The following is a 13,012-nucleotide window of genomic DNA, read 5'->3' as shown; positions in this document are numbered from 1 at the left end:
AACGTTGGTTTGGTCAGGGGCTGACGGAGGATTAAGGAGGATTTAGGGAGAGGGAGAGAGAGGGCGAGAGGGAGAGAGATGGAGCGAGAGAGAGAGATGGAGAGTTGGAGAGAGATGGAGGAGAGATGGAGAGAGAGAGAGAGATGGAGAGAGTTGAAGAGAGATGGAGGAGAGATGGGGAGAGAGAGAGAGAGAGAGAGAGAGAGAGATGGAGAGAGTTGAAGAGAGACGTTGATCAAAGCAGCTGGTCAGAGGGTGGGAGTGAGAGGAGGTGGTGCTGGGAGGGAGGAGGGTCCTGGGTTTTTATCCCCCTTTATCCGTGTCGTATTATCAGCAGGGAATGCAGAGGAGAAGGTGAGGGGGAGAAGGGGGAGAAGGTGAGGAGGAGGAGAGTAGCGGAGGTCAAGGCGATGGGCTGGTGATGAGCTGGGGGATGATGATAAAAGCCCCCGCGAGGCGCGCTGGTGCAAAGCCCTATTTCCTCGCCAGATTCTCAGCAGGAAGTAGAGTCATCCATCAAGATCAGGGGATGGGGAGGACAGGGCAGGGGGGAGCCCTAGGGGGATCTGATCAATGTCATGAACAAAGCTGTTGCTATGGCAGACAGAGGGGCCAACCAATGATTGCCTCTCTCTCTCACAGAGGAAGGCTGGAAGAGGCACCTGCAAAGTCGCCAAGTTGCATAAGTTGTGGTCTAAGTTTTTAATCCCTTCATTAAAGATTAGGTAAACAAGAATGTATGTATGTACTGTATGTTAGTATGTAAATGGATTACTGCCCTAGAACCTGAAGGAATGTCTCAATGCCTTAAGGATATGTAGTATGTCTAATAGGATAATGGTCTCTTCACCACAAACGAGGACCTGTTGGGTCTCGGATGAGGACGAAGGAGCATTGAGCAAACCCAGCGGAGGAGATGGGTTTGGATTTGTGGGGCCAAGGCATGATAACCCAAAGCCTATGAAGAAATCCAATCTGAACTGGCAAATGATTGATTGCAGTGAAACGTGTGAAAGTGCAGAAACACAGACAGACAGGAGTGAGCATGTCCAAACCTGGGTGACCTTCTCCTCGTTCTTCCTCTTCTTCCTCTCCTCCTCCTCCTGCTTCCTCTTCAACTCCATCTCCGCCTTCCTACAGACAGGAGCAGGACGGACCGTCAGTCACACAGCTCCTCTCCCTCTCTGGACAGCACAATGAGGCCTTCAAGGGGTCTCCGTTCCCCGTCCCACGTACGTGCGTCGGTCCTCCTGCTCCTGGCTGCGCTTCTGGTCCTCCTCTTCCCTCCTCCTCCTCTCCTTCTCCATGTCCTCCTCGATGTGCTTCAGCCTCTCCCTCTCCTCCTCCTCCTGTTTCTTCTTCTGCATGGAGGACAGCAGCTCGGCCGCCAGCTTCACCAGCGCCTGGTACTCGGCGTCGATGGCCTGCCTGGTCATTGCCGTGGCCTGAAGGGGTCAAAGGTCAGGATGAGGGTTCACGGCCTTCAGCTACACACAAAGGCACACTCACACAAGCACGCACAAAGACACACACACACACACACACACACACACACACACACACACACACACACACACACACACACACACACACACACACACACACACACACACACACACACGTGGTGGTCATTTCAAAAGGACCTCCCCCCAGAGGCAGCAGGGAGCCAGTGCTCCAGATGACAGGGGAAGCCTCACCTTGATCTTTGTGATCAGGGCCTCGATGGCTGCGGCCAGCTGCTGGATCTGCTTGGACATCTCCTGCTTCCCCTCCTTCAGCCCGCCCACCGCCTCGTTGAAGCGGTCCATACGCTGCTGCAGGTTCCTCACCTTCACCAAGCCGTCGATGCTGGGAGGGGGGGGGGGGGGCAGGGGGCACGGTTAGGGTCCTCCTCAGTGGAACAATCAGGGGGGTGACAGAGGGAGCACCTCCTGAACCAGGGACCGGACCACTGGCCAGTGGCTCTTGTTAAAGCGGCCCCTAAATGACCCAATAAGGGATGTGCTTCAGGGACTGAGAGGGGTGGGACAGTCAGAAGCACAGGAGGAGCAGAGGGCAAGGGGACGAGGCAGGGCTGATGGTTGGTGGTGAAAAGGCCCGGCTCGGGATGTGTGACCTGGTTCGGACACACTGTATTGCTCTCTTGTGCCCCAGTTCAGAGCCAGGGTGGGACACGCTCTCTTCCCCTGTGGGTATTATGAGCACATCTGGACAAAATAAACCACGCATTCCAGAACTCCCACATCTACACTCCCTCTTCTTTCTGTAGGTTGAAGACGTGAGCTTGATACACTCTTCTGCAGCACACGTCACCAGTAAAACTCTGCTTGTTCAGGCTCGTCATCTTGTGTGAGTCCTGTAAGTATTCCCAAGGCATTGCTCAAATGAAACCTCTAATCTATGTACTTTCTAGTATCCTCTTTTCAAGGCCTCTACCACCACCAACACCAACAGACCACCTCAACCCCCACAGCCACCACCACCACCACCACCACCACCACCACCACCACCACCACCACCACCACCACCTCCCCATCACCACCATCCTCGTGTCTGGAGATGGTGCAGGGCCTGGATGCAGACTTACCGGGCCTTGTGTTTCTTCTTGCAGAGCCACATGCGCACACTCTTTTGGATCTTGATGCAGGCCGCGGCTCTGTACCGCATCTTGTTCCTGACTGTCAACGCAGACAAAAACACAAAAGGATTGGAAACAGAAAACCAACACAACAATGCAGAGAGAAACCCCTTTGGAATGAATCCTTGTTCTGTGAACGAAACGGTTGCACTCTCCCAAAGATGTGTTTGCTCCAACATTATCTTCCATACAATGAACCCGGCTGCTGAATGCACCCTGGGGAGACGATGAAGCCTTGATTGTTTCGCCTGTACGAGCCTGGGCCCATGGAGACACGGTTTACCACTATATGAATACAGAGAGCTGCAACACTCCCAGAAGCAGGACTCCATCAGAGCATTCCTCACAACAGACACTGCCAAAGCACTTTGCATATATTGATATCTATGGGTTCTTATTGCTGAACAAGAACAAACAAAATACCATACTTCTTTACTTTTCTAAGAGCAAAACAAAGATTGGTACAACTGGCTAATGTGTATTTCTGTGCCAGTGACAGAAGGCGCATCAAAGTGGAGATAAGGAACGACTCCGGCCCTGAAGACCAGGGAGAAAACAGATGGGCTGCGATGGAAACCAGTCAAACAGAGTGAAGGTCTGTGTGTGGGGGCGGGGACGGAGGACAGCGGTCGTGCTGACAGCATATCAACTCATCACCATGAAACGCTTTTACAAGGAAAATCATCAGTTTGTCGCCAGAATTGACTTTGTTGGATGGTGGAATTCAATCACTTGGAAATAGGTGGATAATGGATCAAAGAAATCATGTTTTTCCCCTGTGTCCTTTCAGCATGTAGGCATATTGAGAAAAGTCTGAAATACCATTTCATTTTCATGTCAAGGTTAGGCGAATACCTCCTATTATTCCACAAAGTTGATCTTAATACGGCACAAATCAAAACAATGAGACAGCAAAAGAGATCAGTTCTACTGCAGCCAAGCATGAAAGAACTCAAACGGATCAGCAATGAGGAACTGAATGGTCATCGACCCTGACCTATTCATCTGTTAATCACTATGAGGTGGTGGGGTGTTCAAACTCACGTTTGATAACGGACAGCGTGCACCACTGCACCTTCCTCCACCGACTGCAGATCAGCCACTGGTTCACCTTCTTCACCAGCTCAGCCAGGTGATCAGGGTCCGACTTCATGATCTGGTCAAACTCTGCAAACTGACACACACACACACACACACACACACACACACACACACACACACACACACACACACACACACACACACACACACACACACACACACACACACACACACACACACACACACACACACACACACACACACACACAACCAACCACACACACACACACACACACACACACACACACACACACACACACACACACACACACACACACACACACACACACACACACATACAATTACACACAGACATACACACAAACATAAAATTGGACCATGGTGTGGATGAGGAGCTGGTGTGAAGCAGAAGGCGTCGTGACTGATCAGTGATCAGTGATCAGTGATTATTGATCCTTGCTCTACCTTCCCCGGGCGAAAGAACACTCTGGTGAGTCCAAACTTGTAGTCGTTTGCGTTCAGCCCCAGAGCTTTGAACAAGGCCTAGACAGGAAGAGGAAGGGAAGAGAAAAAACAGGCAGGAGTTCAGCTTCCTGTTGTGGTGGTTAAATCCCTTTGCTAAGCAGACCAGGTCATACTTTGTTGGGACGTGATGAAAGCGGCTTATTGCTAATTTTCGACTCATAACCTCATTTGCATCCGGCTGGATTTTTCTGTGAATACGAACCAACATGCCATTAGTAACGTTATTAGTAAGGGCTGAGCAACCAGGCTGGGAGCTGACGTAGGACCTTCTACAGGAAGGTCCTGCTACAGGAAGGTCCTGCTACAGGACGGTCCTGCTACAGTAAGGTCTCTGTGAGTCAGTGCAAGCAGGGGCCCCACCTTGCAGAAGAGCCGGGGGTCCAGGCGTGTGAGCTTGGCCGGCATGTAGCGCTTGTACATGTTGTAGAGTTCATGGAACGGGGCCCGCGAGGGGAAGCCCCCCTGCATGAGGTCCAGCACCGACACCATGCCTACACACACACACACACACACACACACACACACACACACACACACACACACACACACACACACACACACACACACACACACACGGGAGAATGAGAGAGTGAGAGAGAGAGAGAGAGAGAGAGAAAGAGAGTGAGAGTGAGAGTGAGAGTGAGAGTGAGAGAGAGAGAGAGAGAGAGAGAGAGATTTTTTTAAAGAAACAGCAGGGGCAGTAGCTATGTTGAAGAAGTTTGAAAAGTTTTATATCAAACTTTTTTTTATCTATCTATCTGTATCCATGAGCAGTCCCTAAACAGAATGCGCAAAGCATTGTTCCAAGTTGTGCTTGCTTGTGTGTGTGTGTATCCATAGTGTCTGTGTGTGTGTGTGTGTGTGCTTGTGTATGTGTATCCATCCGTGTACGTGTGTGCAGCTAGCCATAACCTCCCTTAATACAGATGAATGCAGTGATATTTTGTACTTAGTATTCTGCTGATGTGAAATATTAACGATTCATCTGGCGAGATAATTCACATCCTCCCCTAACCAGACTCACATATCATTACACTCTCTTTCATAGGATGAGAATACAGTATCTATATATGAAGATATATGTCTGCATTACCATAGCACTGCAGCTGGGCCAGGATGTGAATACAGTATCTTTATAGATATTTGTTGTCTGTACCAGAGCGCTGCAGCAGGGACAGGATGTGAATACAGTATCTATATATGTAGATCTATGTTCTTCGTACCAGAACACTGCAGCTGGGAGAGGATCTGCGCTCCCTCAAACTGGTGGCTGACCATCTTCAGGTTGGGCTTCACGCAGCGAATGAAGCTGGAGCCCTGAGGAGCGCAGAGCAACAGGGGGGCAGAAGGATGAAGAAACATCCCAAATGTGTTTCCGCTAGCAGCTAAAGCGTTATAATGTGAGGAGGAACTCTACACGGGGTGCTCCTGAGGAGACCAGGAGGTCCTCTTCATGGGACCACGGGGGGGGGGTGGGGGGGGGGAGCTGGTACTCACCGTGCTCCGGAGCTTCTCCAGGAGCAGGTTCAGCTGGGTCTGTGGACGTGGAGAGGAACCGTAGAGTCAGACGCTTTACACTCAACGAGATGTACTTTGAATCACACTCAGCCCTAGAGAGGTGTAGTGCATCACAGTCAAGCATTAACCTGCAGTAGAACTAATGCGTGGTCCTAGTATATAATGTATATATATATATGCTAGGACTAAAATACTGACAATGAAAAACTGTGCCAGTGGACGTTTAAGATGAGTTTGGGATCATTGACAGTCGAACTGCGTAACCATGGGAAAACAAACAGAAAGCAATGCAGTGATACAACAATAAAAACGGGGCTCCGAAGTAACTTTTTTTAATGATGACAATAGTGACATAATAATATGCAGAACACTGATATTCCTGCTCCAACATGTCCCTGTTCAGATCGATACTTTCACACGCTTTGATTGCTCACGCGTCATCAGTGCACCATAATATCTGAGCCTTTCTCTGTGAACTGTCGCCTATGCAATATTGACCGTATATAGGAGTACTGATGGTTGGTGAATCACACACACACAGACACACAAGCAGTCACACACACAAGCACACTCACACACACACACACACACACACACACACACACACACACACACACACACACACACACACACACACACACACACAAGCACACACGCGCACGCACAAGCATACACACACACACACACACACACACACACACACACACACACACACACACACACACACACACACACACACACACACACACACACACACACACACTTCCATTATCTGTGTTTGTCTTATTTGTTGTTTGTGATAAAAAACAGAGCAGGTGAATTGCTGAAACAGAAGATGTAAAAAAGACAGAAAACAACAAAAACTTCTGCACAAACTTTCCAAAAATCCACGGAGGGGTTGTTGAAACGGACAAAGAACACAGCGTACCTGTACAACTGTCAGTGACACGCTTTTGAGAGGAATGCACCCCCATGTCAATAGAAATACCCTTATATAAGGAAGGGGTTCGGGAGGTTTCGGGAGGGGCCCGGAGGAAGCGGCCCCTGGGTTTATGTTTCTCATGGTTGATATCATTTTTTAAAAATGAATGAATTGCACTTTGCATAATCCTGTCAATAAAATGAGGTCAATGTACACGATGTTATTTACAGAATAATCAATTATATTGGCAGAAAGGCAGGTAGGCCATCCATTCATTGCATCCGGCCAGAATGAGATGTTTCTTACAGGCCTGCTACAGCCACATAATCCAGGGTTTTTGTTGTCAGAGCATTTGATTGATTTATTGGTGTCGGGATGTTAACACACACACACACACACACACACACACACACACACACACACACACACACACACACACACACACACACACACACACACACAGACACACACACACACACACACACACACACACACACACACACAGACAGACAGACAGACAGACAGACAGACAGACAGACAGACAGACAGACAGACAGACAGACAGACAGACAGACGCACAGAAACACACACAGAAACACACACACACAGAAACACACAGACCAACACACACACACATACACAGAGCCGTTCAGCTTACTCTAACCTCACTAGTGTCGCCAGTACCTTGAACTTATTCCCCACGCTGATGAAGCTCAGCTTGCCGGCCTTCTGCTTGGAGTCCTTGGCGTTGTTCTCGAACAGCTCGCGCACAAAGTTGTCCTTCGACTCGGAAACCAGACACTCCAGGGACATGTGCAGCGCGTCGTTGTTCTTCTCCACAAAGCGTTTCTGCAGGCAATGCTCGTTAGTACACCCATTTTTAGTTCACCCCTCGCTAGTACGCCCCTCGTTAGTACACCCCACGTTAGTACATTGTTAGTACACCCATCGTTAATACACCCATCGTTAGTACACCCATCGTTAGTTCACCCATCGTTAGTTCACCCATCGTTAGGTCACCCATCGTTAGTTCACCCCTCGTTAGTTCACCCCTCGTTAGTACACCCATCGTTAGTTCACCCATCGTTAGTTCACCCATCGTTAGTTCACCCATCGTTAGGTCACCCATCGTTAGTACACCCCTCGTTAGTATACCAAACAAACTTTGGAGATGATTCAGATCCATCCAGAATGATTACTGTGGCTTACGGCAAATGGCCGCCATAACATGGATAGTTTCAGCATGGTTTAAGTAACCTTGCTTTGTGAGTGTGATTTACCGTCTCATAGCAGACTGCTCCGGCAAAGTGCCTGACGATGAAGCCCTCGTCATCGCGGACGTTCCTGTGAACGGCCAGCTTGGACTTACGAGGAACCTGAAGCAGAAGGGATGTGGGTGTTTACTGAGGGTCGAGTCCTCACTCGGACTCATCGCCCGTTTACTAAGAGTCCAGGCCTTACTCAGACTCATCACCCGTTTACTGAGAGTCCAGTCGTTACTCAGAGATATCGCCCGTTGGCTGAGAGTCCAGTCCTTAGTCAGAGTCATTGCTCAAATTCATGTTAACTAAAGCCCTTGAAACAATGCTTTGGAGTACGATGACTTTGTTCTCTAGAGTTTAGATGTCCAGAGGTTACATTCAGGAGAACCATGGGTATCTTACATTCGTTTGCCTCAACACCGCCATGTTATTTAGCTAACAGACCTGAGAGCAGGCAGGAGCTAACAGAACTCAGAGGTCTTACTGTCAGTCTGAAGTGTTTGTTGTGCTTGCTGTGAACCGCCACAGCAAAGTGCTGATCACTGGGCTGCGGAAGGCGGTTCTCCTCGTCCAGTATGTCCAGGATCCCCACCAGCTTCGCCTCCACCAGGTCTGAGGAGAACATTCATGCTTCAGACAAATCATCGCTCATCACAGAACAGCACCTCCCCCGATAGAGGAAGGAGCACAAAATGTTAAAACAACAAAGCATTTATCCACACGGCCGTTCTTTAAGAGGCAGAAGATGCGTGTGTGTTTGTGTGTATGGGACATTTTCATTATGGCGGACATGTTTCTTCCCCATTGGTGCTTTTTGCTTGGCTCCGCTATTTAAGCCACGATACACACATATTGAGAGATTCATTGAGTCATATTTCAGGATAATTCATAACCAGGTTTATGACAGAGTTCCCGGGACTGACTTTAGAGACGGCTGAATGATGTCTGAACAGGCATCACAACTCAACTAAATGATGTTCACACAACCCCTGTGTGAAAACCTGAATGACAACAGCCTTTTGAACTCAAAGCTTACTGGAAGGCTTGTGTCTTTCTTGCTCCATTTATTTTCCTTAATTTTATGAATTTCATGTAATTCACTGTATCAGGGTCATGCTTAGACCACAACATTTCATATTACACATTTAGAGATTTAGCCTTAATTTGAGAGTGGACACGTGGAGAGATCATCATGTGAATCTCTCTATTTATTTAAATACAGCAAAACTTTAAATAGAGAGACCAGAGAGGCCCCTGTGTCCCCCTCCTTCCCCCTGCTTACCCCTCACCCCGCTGCCTCCCCCTGTCTCCCCCTGCCTCCCCTCAACAAGTCCCCCTCCCCTCCCAGACAGATGACCGTCCGTCTGTTCTTCTCTGACGCTTGGAGACGCCTCCGCCCCACATGCTTCTGGCCGCTTCTGTTAAACCCAAAACGTTCAAATGTTGCAACGCGTCTGCTGTGTTAAACTGTAGCCACACAGCTTGAAGAGCAGAGAGGATGTGTGGGGCTTCAGTGAATCCTTCAGACCGTCTATGTCATGTATGTGTCGTGTATGTGATCATGTCTGTGTAGGTGAGGACATTACACGAGAGACATCATGTCGGTGTATGTGAGGACATAACACACAAGACATCACGTCAGTGTATCTGAGGACATAACACACGAGACATCATGTCAGTGTATATGAGGACCTAACACACGAGACATCATGTCAGTGTGTCTGAGGACATTACACACGAGACAGCATGTCAGTGTATATGAGGGCCTTAAACACAAGACATCATGTCTATGTCATTGAGGACATTATATAGAGGTAAAGGTTGTGTACCGATGCAGTCCTGGTTGTCCACGTAGTGAACCTCGTTCACCCCTAGACCCTCCTTCTGGTACAGCTCTTGTTCCTGTTTACAGGCGGGCAGACAGACAGACAGACGGACAGACAGACAGACAGACAGACAGACAGACAGACAGACAGACAGGCAGACAGAACGACAAACAGACAGACAGACAGACAGACAGACAGACAGACAGACAGACAGACAGACAGACAGACAGACAGACAGACAGACAGACAGACAGACAGACAGACAGACACACTCATTAATACACAATTCATTTTATTTCTCTGCATAAAACGATGGAGCATTAAAAGAAAAGTCCAACACAACAGTATTCTAGTCTTTCTCCATCTCCACTGCTCCAGTTAGAGGAGGAGCAGCAAGAAGGAGCTGCTAGGAGTGGGAGGCTGCAGGGTTGACTGAAGACCTCCAGGGAACAGAGATCTCAAGGGAGCGGAGAGGAGCCTCCTCATGATCTTCTGAGGAATTACTATTTTAACAAGGGAGAGCTGGAAGAGAGCTGTAGGGATAGATAGAGAAAGAGAGAGAAAGAGAGAGAGAGAGAGAGAGAGAGAGAGAGAGAGAGAGAGAGAGAGAGAGAGAGAGAGAGAGAGAGAGAGAGACAGGGAGAGGGATTGAGAGAGTGGGAGGGAGAAGGAAAGAGAGAGAGGGAGGAAGAGAAAGAGAGAGCTTACAGGGATGTAGGGACAGAAAGAGACAGATATAGAGGAAATAAGAAAAGCCAAGGACATATCAATGAGGTATCATTGGTAAGTTTGGTTTATGGGAGCTCTCTTGGCGGTTTTAGAGCAGGTGTTAGACTGCTCACCTCCTTGAGGATCCGCTCGTTGAAGAACTGCTGCAGCTTCTCGTTGCAGTAGTTGATACAGAACTGCTCAAAGCTGTTGTGTTCAAAATACTCTGAGAGCAGAGGGACGGAAGGGGAACGTTAATGAGCAGATCAGAACTAAACACTGACCAACGTTAATGAGCAGAACTAAACACTGACTTACGTTAATGAGCAGATCAGAACTAAACACTGACTTACGTTAATGAGCAGAACTAAACACTGACCAACCTTAATGAGCAGATCAGGACTAAACACTGACCAACGTTAATGAGCAGATCAGAACTAAACACTGACTTATGTTAATGAGCAGAACTAAACACTGATAATGAGCAGATCAGAACTAAACTCTCCGAAGTTCTTTGGAATGAAACAATTATTGATCAGTGCTACACTGGTAGTAGATAACACGAGTGACATGTGACAACGATAATAATATGATGGATCTAAACAGATCATATCTAACGTTCACCAGGCTATGAAACCTCTGATTAATACGCTCATCACATTCAATGAATATAGATATAGATATATATAATATATAATATATGTAATGTTACCAAAGCCGGCGATGTCCAGCACCCCAATGAAGCTGCAGGAGGCACTGAAGGGGAAGCACTGGTTGACCCGTTTGACCACGTGGTCGAACAGCCGGCTGTACACCGCCTTGGCCAGGGCGTCCCGGGCGGAGTTGGCCTGCTCCACCTTCAAGGGGACCCTGGTGGTGGTGGTGGGGGGGGGGGGGGGGGGGGGGGGGGGAAGTGGAGCAGAGAGAGTCATCCCGCTAAACTGGGGCATGCTAACTCCCTCCACGGGCCTGCTGTGTGCGTGTGTGTGTGTGTGCACGTGTTTCGTGGACATGTTGTCGTATTAATGGGTCAGCTTCCGCCACATAGATTCGAGCTAGATGAGTCGTGGTCCTGATGCTGCTGTCGCTAGGAGAGGAAAGGGTTCCCATCGGAATGAAAACTAAACATGGGCTGAATGGCCCCCATCTCTCATGCACCACCATCAAACCCCAGCCCCCATCTCCACCATCATCCAACCCAACACCCATATCCTCCACCACCATCACACCCTGCCCCCATCTCTCCTCCACCAACATCAAACCCCAGCCGCCATCTCTCATGCACCACCATCAAACCCAAGCCCCCCATCTCCTCCACCACCATCACACCCAGCCCCCAGCTCTCCTACACCACCATCAAACCCAAGCCTCCATCTCCTCCACCACCATCAAACCCAAGCCTCCATCTCCTCCACCACCATCAAACCCCAGCCCCCATCTCCTCCACCACTGCCATCAAACCACAGCTCTCATCTCACATCTGTGTGTCATTCACACCTGTGTGTGGCTGACATCTGTGTGTCATTCACACCTGTGTGTGGCTGACACCTGTGTGGGATTCACACCTGTGTGTCTGTGTGATTCACACCTGTGTGTGTGTGTGACTCAAACCTGTAGGTGCGTGTGGATCACACCTGTGTGTGCTTGACTCACACCTGTGTTCCATGAGTTCTGATAGAGCTCAGCCTAACTGGCTTATCTCCTATCAGAGGCTTAACCTGGAGGGGAGCAAGTCTATATAAAGACGTCCTGTCATGGCGTGGAAGGGCATCTGATAGGACAGCACAGAATACACTGTGCGGACACTTTATCAATCTTCAAGTCGTTGATAATCATGCACATGCACCTTTACTTATTAAGTGTTCATTCAACACGATATCTATCATCTGTCTTTGGTTCTTCGTGGATGTTGGAGGAACCATCAAAGGAACCAAAGACAGCTGCTCTGACAGTTCAAAGGGAAGCTTGGAAACAGGAAGTGGAAACATCGGGCGGAAGCCGATATGGTGCCGGGGGTTCCTCACTTGATGACTGTGCCTTTGGCGCCCCCTGCGGTGGTGAGCATGACCCTGGAGGTGAGGCTGACCCGCAGGTCTTCCTCGTCCAATCCCAGCAGCTCAGCGCAGCACTGCAACGTCTGGGAGGACTGGTCCTGCAGGATACAGCCACCTGTCATACACACACACACGCACACGCACACGCACACACACACAGACACACCCACGCAGGCACACACACACACACACAAACACAGACACACGCACGCAGGGACAAACACACACACACACACACACAAACCACCTCGTCAAACAAGACCAATATGTTATCACATGACACTGCAAAAAACCGATCTGCTGTTTAATTAAATTAGCTGGAGCTATTTGATGCTCATTATTAACATGTCACGCATTTAACTGATCCAACACGGAGCTCAGACTGGTGAGCTCAGCTCCGACTGGATAGAGAATAGATAGATAGATAGGAAGACATGTTGACATGCAGACAGCCAGACTGTCATGGATGGATAGATAGACTTACTGACAGACAGCTA

The 13,012-nt window shown here is 48.9% G+C and overlaps 1 protein-coding gene across 2 annotated transcripts in view; it reads right to left on the bottom strand.

Annotated features, from left to right (window-relative positions):
• Positions 1–13,012, bottom strand: part of LOC132458058 (unconventional myosin-VI-like) — a 34,356-nt gene that overhangs the window by 9,460 nt on the left and 11,884 nt on the right. For both annotated transcript variants that reach the window (XM_060052518.1, XM_060052519.1), the window contains exons 12-27: positions 12,486–12,630; positions 11,174–11,331; positions 10,596–10,687; positions 9,757–9,829; positions 8,412–8,539; positions 7,946–8,041; positions 7,350–7,514; positions 5,723–5,761; positions 5,449–5,542; positions 4,586–4,716; positions 4,166–4,243; positions 3,683–3,812; positions 2,588–2,678; positions 1,698–1,848; positions 1,237–1,445; positions 1,056–1,134 (exon numbers count right to left, since the gene is read on the bottom strand). In XM_060052518.1, coding sequence (XP_059908501.1) covers positions 1,056–1,134; positions 1,237–1,445; positions 1,698–1,848; positions 2,588–2,678; positions 3,683–3,812; positions 4,166–4,243; positions 4,586–4,716; positions 5,449–5,542; positions 5,723–5,761; positions 7,350–7,514; positions 7,946–8,041; positions 8,412–8,539; positions 9,757–9,829; positions 10,596–10,687; positions 11,174–11,331; positions 12,486–12,630 — 1,859 coding nt within the window. The remainder of the gene's footprint in view (positions 1–1,055; positions 1,135–1,236; positions 1,446–1,697; positions 1,849–2,587; positions 2,679–3,682; positions 3,813–4,165; positions 4,244–4,585; positions 4,717–5,448; positions 5,543–5,722; positions 5,762–7,349; positions 7,515–7,945; positions 8,042–8,411; positions 8,540–9,756; positions 9,830–10,595; positions 10,688–11,173; positions 11,332–12,485; positions 12,631–13,012) is intronic.

Source organism: Gadus macrocephalus, chromosome 5 (assembly GCF_031168955.1).
Source record: "Gadus macrocephalus chromosome 5, ASM3116895v1".
In the NCBI taxonomy this organism is placed as follows: Eukaryota; Metazoa; Chordata; class Actinopteri; order Gadiformes; family Gadidae; genus Gadus; species Gadus macrocephalus.
The sequence above is the reverse complement of the archived record's forward strand: the minus strand, read 5'-3'. Positions and strand labels throughout refer to the sequence as shown.